The sequence below is a fragment of the Saccostrea cucullata genome, unplaced genomic scaffold (genome assembly GCF_032062105.1).
Source record: "Saccostrea cucullata isolate Sc308-1 unplaced genomic scaffold, CSIRO_AGI_Scuc_v1 ctg12418, whole genome shotgun sequence".
Taxonomy (NCBI): Eukaryota; Metazoa; Mollusca; class Bivalvia; order Ostreida; family Ostreidae; genus Saccostrea; species Saccostrea cuccullata.
Genome location: NW_026921286.1, coordinates 1 through 12,850, shown reverse-complemented (window position 1 = coordinate 12,850; position 12,850 = coordinate 1). Strand labels below are relative to the sequence as shown.

Sequence of the window (12,850 nt, the reverse complement as noted above, 5' to 3'; positions counted from 1 at the left end):
TAATTGTACTGCTATAAGGTTAAATCATATCTTAGTCCAGAGAAATGATAAACCGTTAACTTTAAATTTGATTCACAGACAATTTGTATTTCTATGCAACTCCCCCCAATCATCAAAAGTATATGTTAGACTGGTTAACAAAACATTTTATACTTGTTTATCCTGTTTAAAAACTATATAATATGACTGTGTTTACTGAGGGGTTAGGGGACGACCTTTGATCCAGAAGGGGGGGGCACAATTTATTTCAAGTTAGGTTTTTTTTTATGACAGGACATATTATTTATTGCCAAGATGATCTTTAGGGGAAATTATTAATATTCTTCTTCACAGAAAAAAGTCTGAAGAGCAAAGAAAAAATCAATAATAATGAATAAAATACCCAAACTCTTTTTCGTTTGGGAAAGGCGTGGAGGTGGGGTGGGGTGGGGGGGGGGACTTGTATCGATAACAATTTTTAACCCATATACAATACATATTATACTATAAGATTTTTATTACTGAAATAACGACCTGTGAATGGGAATTGTTGCTATTATTCAGTATAGATTACTTTTTTCCTTTCAGCCAAGGACATATTATTCAGTTAGTCTTTATAATCACATTCAGTTTAAAAAAAATTGTTTTCTAACGCTGTATTCATTACAATCCTCCAGTATATCACTCTGACTATCGTGAAACACAGTAATTCTTTAAAAAAAAAAACAAATTCATAATACTAGTAATTCTGATATTTCAAGTTTATCTTGATTCCTGTTTTGAAACTCCTTTGACCTTGAGGCTAATGCTTATGTACAGAGCTGATTTCCTGTACTATGTAGTCTTGTACATTTTCACCATTTTTCACATACTAGAATTATTCTTTTGCATGTAGGAAATATACAGAGGCTAAAATTTGTATGAACATTAAATAAACAGGAAAAAACAGTTGATTTTACATGGAACCAGGATATACAGAGCTGTATGCTGAAATATGTAAACAACTTCCAGTCATTTTTGTACACAATCGGAACATCACTCGGCCTTTTCCGTCAAGTCGAGTTTTTTCTCGACTTGACGGAAAAGGCCGAGTGATGTTCCGATTGTTTTGTACATTGATTTTTTGTATCTTTCTCACTGAAGAGCTCACAATTATCAAAGGGTGATAATTCAATTTCAAAGTTAATGTCTGCTATTTTAATCAAAGATGTCTCATATTTATAGAGAGAATACCAACGAGGTTTTAACATGCCTTTTAAGATTAGATGTTATATTTTTTATTTCTGTGAGTAACATGAATTGAAGTAGCCGCATTTCATTAAAAAACTTTCCCAAATATTGCATTTTTTCAGAAAAAATCAACTTTAGACACCGTTTCCATGGTAACTACTCAACATTCATATGATCTAACTATATTTTTTTAAGTAGTTTATGAGTTGGTACTTTCCAGCCAAATTTGAAAAAAATCTATGACTATGCGTGCCACAAAAGTTTAAGTGGTTACAGAGAATGGGTATTAAAATGTTATCGGATAAAAAAAAAATCAATATTCGACACAGGATTTTTTCCTTAAACTCTAGTTACACATGTTACACATTCGTTTGAATGTTTTCAAAGTATAATAAAACAGAATTAAATCTATATGTAAAGATAAGATTTTTTGGAATAAAGAATACTAATAATGTATACACGTATTTTCAATTTTATGCTACATTTAGAGCCGTCGCGTCCTTCAAAAAACCTTCAAAAACCTAATTTTATATTATTTTTATTATGTGTAATATTTATATATAAATATTAAATTTTATTGAAAGGTTGTGTAATTTGCATTCTAATGGTGATAAAAGGACAAATATTGTTGAGTGATTTTAATTACAGATAACATTTCATTTTTCATATGTACTTTATAAGTCAAGCGTCTTCATTTATGACCAAATTATAAAATCATCATAATTATCCCATGTTTCCCACTATTGTTGATGTCCCTGGCATACTCTCAAAACTAGACAGTGATTCCTTATATTTTTATTTCTAAAAATAGATTATGGGAATTTCGTTATTGGTAACAATGAACATCATCTGCTTGTGTATATCAACCAAACCAATCAAAATTCTTTTTTTCCAATCCATGATGTTAACCAAAATCATTTGACAATTTTTCATATTTCTGTAAATAAAACAAATAAGATATTTGAAATGTAGATTTTATTTGGAAACAATTCAAATTTTCAGAATCTGGGGATACATTTTCAGGAAGTGAAAACACAATTTGTATAAAGTGTTAAAGTTAGTAAAATTCAATAATTTCACTTTTCATCTTTAACTTTCTTATTGCGATAGGAACGCAAGTTTGCAAATTGTTAATTGTTTTCCTCAATAATCCTGTATTCGGGAGAGAACTCGATGAAGTCTGTACTGGTGATATCAATTGGGCAGGTATAAGTGGTCAATATTCCGCCATTGACTCTGACCAAGACATTTCTTTCATCTATGATGTCCAATGACAACGTAAACTCCTCAGAAAATACCGCTTCTTCTGCATCAGTGATAACTTCTTCTTCCCAATTTTGATTAACAAACGAATTCAGAACTATAGTATATGATGGATGTCTTGGGTTGAAATGCAGAATGATGTCGTTCTCTTCACCCATCTGTTGTCTAAAGTTTATGGCCATTCCGCTAAAAAGACATTATTATTACAAATTAATGACGCTATTGAGAGAAAATTGAGAACACTGAAGAGAGAGAGAGAGATGAAAAAAATGAGAGAGATAACGAACATTATTCAAATTAAAAGTCTATAGAACAATACAAAAGAAGAGTACAGCAAACAAGGACCCCCCCCCCCCCCAAAAAAAAAAGAAAAACACCAGAGGTAGGATAATGTGCCGTGGAGGAGTGACCATTACCTGACCATTATTAACACCCGCCTTGTGGCCTTGTCATGATCGGGAAATAACGAAAAAAAAAACAGTGTATTAATAATGAACAATTAGCTAGTATGAAAAAGTCAGTCAATATTCGACTCAGTAGTAAATTGTACAGGCTGTATTTGCTGACAAGGTTATTGTATCGACTATAGAAGTTCCAAATTAATGAGATCAAACGAAACTGCATATTCTTGTTTCATCAACTTGTTTGTCAATAATTTACCTCGTTTAAGAAATGTTTATACATCTTGGGTATCGAATCAACTGAGGTATATATGTACACTCTGTTTGCAGATGATGAAGAAAGAGAGAGAGATAGAGAGAGAAATTCACCCTGGTTTTTCCTTTCCTCTTCCGTTATATTTCACTCTGAAGGCAATTCTCTGACCAACCATTACTTGATATCCAATATGACCGATACTTACCTATTAAATCGAAGAATGTAATTAAGATAAATTTTAAGTAGGAATAAATTAACGAAACCTCAAATAATGATTATTTCTAAAAAAAATTTTTAAAGATATTGAAATATGAATTTGATTAGGAGTTGCAGATGATTCACTTATTCTCTCATCAAATGATTTGATATACAACTGATCTGATCGCACTCGATCTAACCCCTGGAGTCAATCTTTGCTCCCATCAATTCAAATAAAATTGTTGAACTAACAATGAAGTAATGGTTGTACTGGTTGTAAAACGTATTTTAGACCTTCCTATACTGTTCTGAAACTTTTACTTAATTAAAATCTTCTTTAAGAAAAAACTATTGAATAGATTAAAGTTGTCTTTTATCAAAGGCATCTTTGGGAAAAAATAACAAGTTATTGCGAGTAAATGTAGTAATTATTATATATTTAATAAGTTGATAAATAATGATACTAGAATTTTCATAGACTTAATCTTGACTATATATATTTACGGTCTTTTATTCCAAAAATCTGTGCAATTGCTTATTTAATGCATCAAATGGATTTATCTCATCGGATAGAGGCCTTTTTCCTATGAAATATTTTGCCTAGGAGTCATTTCCCATAGCCGCCATATTGTGGGGCAACATTTCCAGATCCCTTCATTATTAAACCGAGTTCAATTTGTTATACTGGTTACTGAGGTAAAGATAACACTATTTTTCTTATGAATATACGTTTGTTAAAGTTTCTATTAATTCATAATTTCAAGATTGTAAATATTTCCCCCCATATATTTCTTGCATACATGTTTAAAATTGATTTGGTTGCTCAAAGAGGTAAATTCACTATTTTGCCCTACAAGATGGCAGCTTAGGGGTATAACTCCTATGCAAAATATGTCATAGGAAAAGGGTCTATTTATATTAGGTCTTGAACAAATGAGTTTATATGTAAAGCTTGCAATCGTTACTATCATGTTTTGCAAACCAAAAGAAGTCAAAAGATACTGACATAGCCCATCCTTGAATCTTCTTCTTTAATTTATTCTCTGTGAGATTCTCTATGCTATAAAAATTATATTATAAATATATATATTTATTTAATGCCAATACTAAAAATATTTAAACGTTCATATGATTTCAAAAAATGTCTTCCTTATAATTAGAGAGGGAACTAAAATTGAATTATCACTTTTAGAACTCTATCAAAGTTCTTCTAAAATACAATTTATATGATGAGCTTTACTAAAGAAGACATTCTTTCTGCTTTTTCTGCAATGACCAGTACACACTGATCATTTCATCTATCTTTCTCTTGTTTTCCTTTCTGGATTTTTGAATATAGAAGGATCACTACTGGTACTGTGCAAATCGAGAAAATTTTAGATTCGGACTTCAGCTACTATTGGTTTACATCAATGAGGCAATTTATATCAACTAAACGATCAGAAATTATATAACATTTGATTAAGACGTAATTATTAATGTTCGGTATGGTTTTATGCAGTAGAATTGTTTGTAAGTTGAATAAATATAAGGAGCAATCCAGTAACTCCTTTAGATTAAATCCATTAAATGGATTTCACTGGATTTATTCATATTTGCCCTTTACATGTTAAACACGATTTGCACTGCGTTATTGGTGTTAAAAGTGATATGAATATATACTGTATGAATCATATATGATTTCTCATGTCTTAAACGTTTCATGAGATCAAAACTTTTGATGCTATTTAAAATTTTCTGATAATGTTCAGCGCAAGCATGGTTGCTGTATGTACGACTTCCGGTGTAAAGACGAATAATGACCCCCATCGAATAATGACCGGGGGGTCATTTTTCAACGACAAAAAATGACCCCCACCCGCATAAAAATCATTTTTTGTTGAAAAAGGGTCCTAGGGGGTCATGTTTTATATGTTAGTCCTATAAAATAATGACCCCCATTGAAAAATGACCCCCTTTAAAGTGATACAAAATATACACTCTTTGATATCTTTTTTACAGCGAAACTAATTTTTACATTTTCTGTAACCAGAAATATACAAAAAGTCGTATGAAATAATTAAGAGATTCAGGTACTCTTTCAATGTTAAAATTGTGTTTGAAAAGAGATTCTTTAATTGTCAAGTAAATAAAATTTCTTTTTAATATTCCTCCTTATAATGTTTGCTTAAAGAATGATATTCCACTTGTTTTTAGAAATCAAACCATGCAAAAATCAGGTTTAAATACTCTTTAATAGGAAAAATTAAATTTTCCGTCATTTCAACTTTTAGTTTGTTTAAGTTTGGCAAATCCTATTTGACAATGAAAGAGGAAGAAATTTTTATCCCCCCCCCCCCCCCAAAAAAAAAAGAACATTACGTTAAATCAAAACAAAAAAATAATAATAAATGAGAAGCAAAAATATAAATAAAACTCTATACCTTTCAATAATTCTGAAAGAGGCTCTAGATAAAATATTGAAATGAAGTTAAGCCTTCACACAAGTACTATCATATCATAATTTACTTCGCCATGATTAAAGCATACTTTAAATGTTAGTGGAGGTATACTTGAAAGTATTGTGGCAACATACCAGGTAAAAATTAGTAGAATAGTAGATTATTTTTAGCTTATTTTAAATTCCTTCTTAGTGAAAAATAAAGGTAGGGTGTTTTTTTTGCTCAATATCGACTTCCTCCTAAATAAGAAAGGGGTGGGGTAAGTATAAGACCTAAAAATATGCTCTGTAAAGCTATGGGCTAGTGTAAAATACACAGTCATTCTAATGCAAAAACTATACATGCAAACATAAACTTTTAATTTAGCACACAGTATTCATTATATTTCTTTTAACGTAGAACCTACTTCGTATGACATCATAACTTGAAAATGTGTTAAACCTGTGCTAACCCATTAAGACGTCATAATTCATTCAATGCCACTTTTTCCCGTACTTGACAGCTTCAATAAAAATGGTAGAAAATACTGCATTTTGAAATTCACAGAATTATTTGTTACCTATTCATATTCTTGGTGTTTGATTACAATTTTTCTATTAAATATGATCTTTTTAAAGAAAAAGAACAATTTCTGATAAATATTAATCTGAAAGTAACCCCAAACAGTCATTTAATTATTAAATCCCGTGAAAGTGCAAAAAGGTCAAGAATATGAGCATCGGTAAATAGCCTTTCTTTCATTAGTTAGAGGGGAAAGGTACATATTTTAATCATTTTTTTTCTAATCATTTGGCTATGTTCTTCATCATCATATTGAAGATTGAATAAAAGACGTCTAAAACCTATTTACAAATATAGGGTGAATAATTGACTAAAAATAGTTCATTTGACTATTTTTTAATGGTGGATTTATCTTTTATGTTAATTTAAAAAAAAAGAAATTATTCTTGATAACATATTGTTTAATATTATTCAGTTAAAAAAGTTTATAAACGACGATGTTTGAAGAAGTATTTTTGTGATTTTTCATATTCCCTTTATGACAAGTACCCCTAAAATATTTGAAAATGTGAAGTCGCAGTATGTAAATACCATACCAAATTTCACAGCCTGTTCTAGATTAAAAAACAAGGAAACAAATCATGATATCTTAACTGATTGATAAGCAAGTACTAATTTATCATTTTGAAAAGTTTGAAAATCTTGTGACAAGGACTTTTCCGACATAGATGCTACCTTAATGCTTGTTTTACTCCACACTTTTACTCAGTTCTAAGTATATTTTTCTGAGAATATATTTAATATGAAAATCAGAACAAACATTTTCATTGTTGTAACGTCTTCTTTATAGTGTATATCAATATGAAAAGTTAATTGAAGGCCATTTCTTCTTATGTCCCCGTAATCGAAGATTCGGGGGTATATACCGGTAGTTTTATCGTATTCGTCTGTCTATCTGGCGGTTTGTTTGTCCGCAAAAACCTTAACCTTTACCATAACTTTTCATTTATTGGAGCTATGACTTTCATATTTAATATGTATATTCCTTGTGACAAGATCTTACTTTGGGTACCACCAAATTTGACCTTTTGACCTTTACCTTGGAGTTTGTCCCATTTTACACAAAAATGCCAAATTTTTACTTTGGCCATAACTTTTAAACGGTAGATACTAGTACTCTGATACTTCAAATATGTAGTTTTTTGGCATTACCTTTCATTGAATACTAAAAACCTTGACCTTTTGACCTTGGAGTTTTCCGTACTTATTTTTTTTTTTACCTTGGCCATAACTTTTGAACGGTAAGGGCTAGGGTATTCATACTTCACATATGTAATCCTTGTTACATTAAACATTTTCTTATATAAGAAATCATCAACTTTGACCTTTGAGTTTGACCCACCTTTCAAAAACTTATCCTTAGCCATTACTTTTGAACAAGTGGTGCTAGGGCTTTCCTATTTTGCAGTTGTATTTTTTGTGAGAAGACCCTACTTTGGGTAACAATATATTTAATCTGCATTTAAGAAAAGTAATCTTTGCTATGTTGCCATACAGGGGCATAGCTGTTTCACAAACACATCTTTTTATATATGAGGATTTGCGGATAAGAGATGGATACCTCAAAGCGTAACAGACGGACGGACGGACATCCCAATCCCTATATACCCTCCCACTTTTCAAGCGCAGGATATAATAATATACAAGAGGCCCAGGGGTCACAGAGCTCACCTGAGCACATCGGGCTTGAATTTATCCCCCCACCCCCTCCAGGCGTTCATCATTTGAACAAATTAGAATCTACACTACCTGAGGATGATTCCATATAAATATCACTAATCATAGCTTTGAAGTACTTGAAAAGAAGATTTTAAAAGGTTTCCCTATATATCCCTATGTAAAACTTGGGTCGGCCATTTTGGCCCCACCCTAGCCCCGGGGGTTATGATTTGAACAAACTTGAATCTACACTACCTGAGGATGATTCCACATGAGTTTCATCTTTCCTGGCCCCGTGGTTCTGGAGAAGAAGATTTTTAAAGATTTTTCCTATATATTCCTATGTAAAACTTGGGTCGGCCATTTTGGCCCCACCCTTGCCCCGGGGGTCATGATTTGAACAAACTTGAATCTACACTACCTGAGGATGCTTCCACATGAGTTTCATCTTTCCTGGCCCAGCGGTTCTGGAGAATATTTTTTTAAAAATGCCATTAATTTTTAACAAATTCATGATTATCTCCCCTTGGAAAAGGACGTGGCCCTTCATTTGAACAAACTTGAATTCCCTTTAACCCAAGGATACTCTGTGCCAAGTTTGGTTGAAATTGGCCCAGTGGTTCTTGAGAAGAAGATGAAAATGTGAAAAGTTAACGACGACAACGACGACGACGACAACAGACAACGGACAAATTTTGATCAGAAAAGCTCACTTGAGCCTTCGGCTCAGGTGAGCTAATAATACTGCTGATTTTTTTCTGTCAGTTCGATGATTTCCATCAAAAAACAATGTTTACCTAACCCTTAAGGCTTGATAAATCTTTTACTCCTTTAGATTCTGAATCATTGCATTTACCTTAAAATATAGCTATAATTGTATAATGTTATGAGATCAACATATCATCAGTTTATTCCCAATAAGCTCAGGTGAGCATTTTGGCCAATATGCTTCTTTATCCAATTTTTTTTGCCCCCTAAAAATTTTAGCTTTAATTTACAGGGGGTCATTTTTCTACGGGGGTCATTTTTCTTCACGTGGGTTCTGCAAATTTTTATGGAAGTGACACTTTTTCTACGGGCAAAAGGGTCATTTTTCTACGTCGAATAATGACCGGGGGTCATTTTTCGCTGTCGAAAAATGACCCCCGGTCATTATTCGATGGGTGTTATTATTCGTCTTCACACCGGCTCCTGTAATTGCTGCGTTTGGTTTCTGTTCTGTTTCATAAGGCGCCACGTTTTACTGCTGTATCATTTTATTTATTATCGACACATTAGATAGTACAACGTCCTTGAATACGTCCCAAAAACATATACCTCCAGTCCTTAACTGGTTGTTTCATAAATAAAGTTTCTATCATTTTTTATGTATTGCATATAGCACCCCCCACCACCACCTCCACCACCATGAGTTGTTCGATTATGTGACTAAAATTAAAGTATAAACAATACAGAAACCATTCTGCTTCGTATATATATTAGATATCATTCATTAAAAATAATCTTTTCTTTCTAAAATACGCTATATGTTCATTGAAGCTCTATCCCATAGTTCAACGTAAGTAATGTTAGTCATTTTCAATTTACTGCCTAGAACCACTTGGAGTTCCTCGGATGGATTGTACCTCGCACATGGAGAGAAGCGTAGTCAGCCGAGGGTAGCCGATTGACCTAAAACTGAAGAATCAATACTTTAAATGCATAAGAAACGTAAAAAAGAACTTTGGACCCCACCTGGAAAATAGACGTTGATACGTGTAAGCCTTTTAACTTTGGTATTCACTCCCTAAATAGTTTTTTTAACCTTTGACTTGTAAATATTGCATGGACAGGAATACAGTATTTCGATAATTAACTTGTATTGAATATTTTTCATATATGAACCAAATATTCTCATTTTGAATGGCATAAATAGACCTGTTTATTTATTAAACAACCTGACCCGTTACTTTTTTTTTAAATTAGTATGGAGGAAGAATGGGTGTCGCAGGTGATTGATAACCCGACAAAAATAAACCGTCCAGTCGCGGAAGAATTTATGGTTTTATGTTTAATCATTGACTATAAAGACCAATAAAACCATAACGCTACATACAGTTATGCAGTTAGTATGAACGGTCTATTTCTTGGCGTGTTAGAGACCTCAAATATTCAGTTTTCCCAACGGCTGGATTTGCCATAGTCCAGCCTTACAGTAGCTGCAGAACGGTAGCTCTTCGAAAAAATATATTGACAGATGGGAGAGTACCATAAACTGAACTAAAAGTGTGTGTTTATTGTGCACAAACAAGTGCACTGTTTCTCGGTTTCAAACTGTTATATTCTTAAAATATTTCTAATTGGATGTTCCAAATAAAAGAAAATTTCTTTACAATTTCCACTTTCTATGTCCAAAACTGTTGTAAATAGCCCTCCTTGATATGAAATTGAGACCACAGAATTTCGCATTTATACTGCCAATTTTAAGATGACAATTAAAAAAAACATTATTGTTGAACAAGTCAGCTACAAGAGTAGAACTTTGTTAGAGGATTTTATGTTTCTTAGCTTATGTGCTTTTGGGATAAGAATCTGGAGGAATTAATTTAAAAGAAATCACAGCTTTTGTGCGCAATATTTTTTTTAAATCAGATTTTTGCATGGGTGGTACTTTGGTAGTCTAACTCATTTTTCAGACCAGCGAGTTACATGAACGCAGCAACTTAGCGATTACAAAAAAGGGGGTGGTGGCATCTTTAACTAAAAACATAAACATGAATTTAAACAAAAGCAAAAGACTATTTTCAAAAAAAAATAGGACACCCCAACTTGCATATTAGGGCCGTGAGATAAAACTGGATAGATTTAGAATACAAGCAACTCAACTCCAAAGATACTCACATCGTGCTTTAAATCAACAGATATCGCAAGAAAATTATTTCCATTATGCATTCACATATTCACATATTGCTTTTAAAAATCAATCTCTTTATCACAACATTCGTATATGTATATATTATATATCGCTTGTGCAGCTTTGGAATATTTGGTGTCACCGTCTTGCTCATTTATCCCATATCACTCTATTTAATACATGTAGCAACAAAATAATTTAACCAAAAACGCAATATCCGTAGAAATGGTCAAAAATGACTATAAACTATATATAAAAAACTTATTCTTTTAATGCAAATGATTTTATGATATTCACGTTAAGAAAAATAAACCAACAATCTCAGTTACGTAAATCAATTGTCGCATTTACACAAAACAAAAGTTGCCTGCGTCAAAATTTAACATAAACCAATTGTAGCACCTACAAAATGAATTGGCATATTCCATGGAAAAAATTCATTTCAAGCACATTGATTTTGTCTATGGTATATAAAATCTTTGGATTAAAGTTAAATTTATCCACTGAACTTTCCAATTAGCCCTGTAGTACTTTATGTACCTTTCGAATCCGAGTACGAGAAAAACACGATGTAAACAGCCATTTGCAAGTAATGTGTCGTTATTGAGCATTTTCGGGTATGAAAGCAATCCAATCGTTTCACTTTTTAACAAAACTGCTTTCTGGAAAATGATTTTTATTGTGTCTTTTTTTTTCAAAAAATATATTTCTAACTGGACAATTCACAGGTGACAATAGTAGCGAGTGTCCGTAGCCAAGTTTTTCTCGATTCAATTCGCAGTGAGGAAAATGCGGCATTGTTAAATCTGCGTTATGGTGACGGGTCCTATATTCTGAATGTTTACTGTGACATCACACAATTATACGAGGGTTGTCCGTTAAGTTCGTGGACAACATTGATAATTACTGAAAAACATTGATAAAATATATGAAACCATTATTTCATTAAATTCATTTTAGTTAATTAAAATACATGATTTAAACAAATAAACTGATATATTTTCATCAGATACAAAAAAGGACACATACTCATACCCAGAGCACCAGAACAAAAATCCTTGACGTTACCCGACGTTAATACATGCAACTTTTCTCAACATAAAATACCGTTTTACTCAAGACATTTCTTACCTCGCTTGAACCAGTCATCAAAAATGCACAAACTATTTTAGCTTAAAACGGAAAATAATACTTGGTACTTAACACTTCCTGTCTCTGATCCTGCAAATCAACAAACCTCTGCCCGTGTAAAAACGACTTTACGGAAAAATGTCAGGAAATTAATTTTTAATCAATTACGTGATCATGTATTTGAAAGATTTAATCTTTGACACACAAAGGAACCAACCAATGCAATACTGATTAGACTTAAAGGAACTAAAAGGATTTCCTTCAAATTAAGCAAAATGTTGAGCTGCATAAGTATACAATATGAATACACTTCATAATTAGTTTGGTTTTTCTATTCTACAATGCAAGAAAATAGGAGAAAGGTTCTTTAATATAAAACATCCAAATAAAATTAGATATAAAACATTATTTTCCGAAACCCTGTTACTTTTTACGTTTTAATCACAGGCCTTTGGTTCGCTTGAAAAAAAATATTGTGTGTAGAAAAAGAAATATTTTCTTCACAATTTTTTTTATCGGTTATATCTAATAATAAAGATAATTCAAACCCGAGTATTTTTTTCATTAATAGAAGCTTTAATAAGTCATAATTTACAACAAAAATATAAAGAAATGAATTGAATATTATCCATAGTAATATTCATATTAATAATATGCATATTTAAAGAATGAAGGAAAATCATATATTTTTTAAGAGAGTTGTCACGAAGGTTAAAATATTGTCCATGTTCAGGTATATGTAATTTATTGTGAAAAAGGGCTCGGGTTTGTTCTTCATGAGATATATGCATGTAAGCGATAAATGTAATTTTTCTAAGATGCGAGATATGAACATAAG

The 12,850-nt window shown here is 31.9% G+C and overlaps 1 protein-coding gene across 1 annotated transcript; it reads right to left on the bottom strand.

Moving 5' to 3' along the window:
* Positions 1 to 2,149: 2,149 nt before the first annotated feature.
* Positions 2,150 to 4,389, bottom strand: LOC134259623 (uncharacterized). The gene is made up of 3 exons (XM_062742224.1): positions 4,334 to 4,389; positions 3,243 to 3,334; positions 2,150 to 2,658 (listed from the first exon to the last, which is right to left on the bottom strand). The coding sequence occupies exons 1-3, from the start codon at positions 4,340 to 4,342 to the stop codon at positions 2,340 to 2,342; spliced, it is 420 nt and encodes a 139-aa protein (XP_062598208.1). The 5' UTR covers positions 4,343 to 4,389; the 3' UTR covers positions 2,150 to 2,339.
* Positions 4,390 to 12,850: the final 8,461 nt, after the last annotated feature.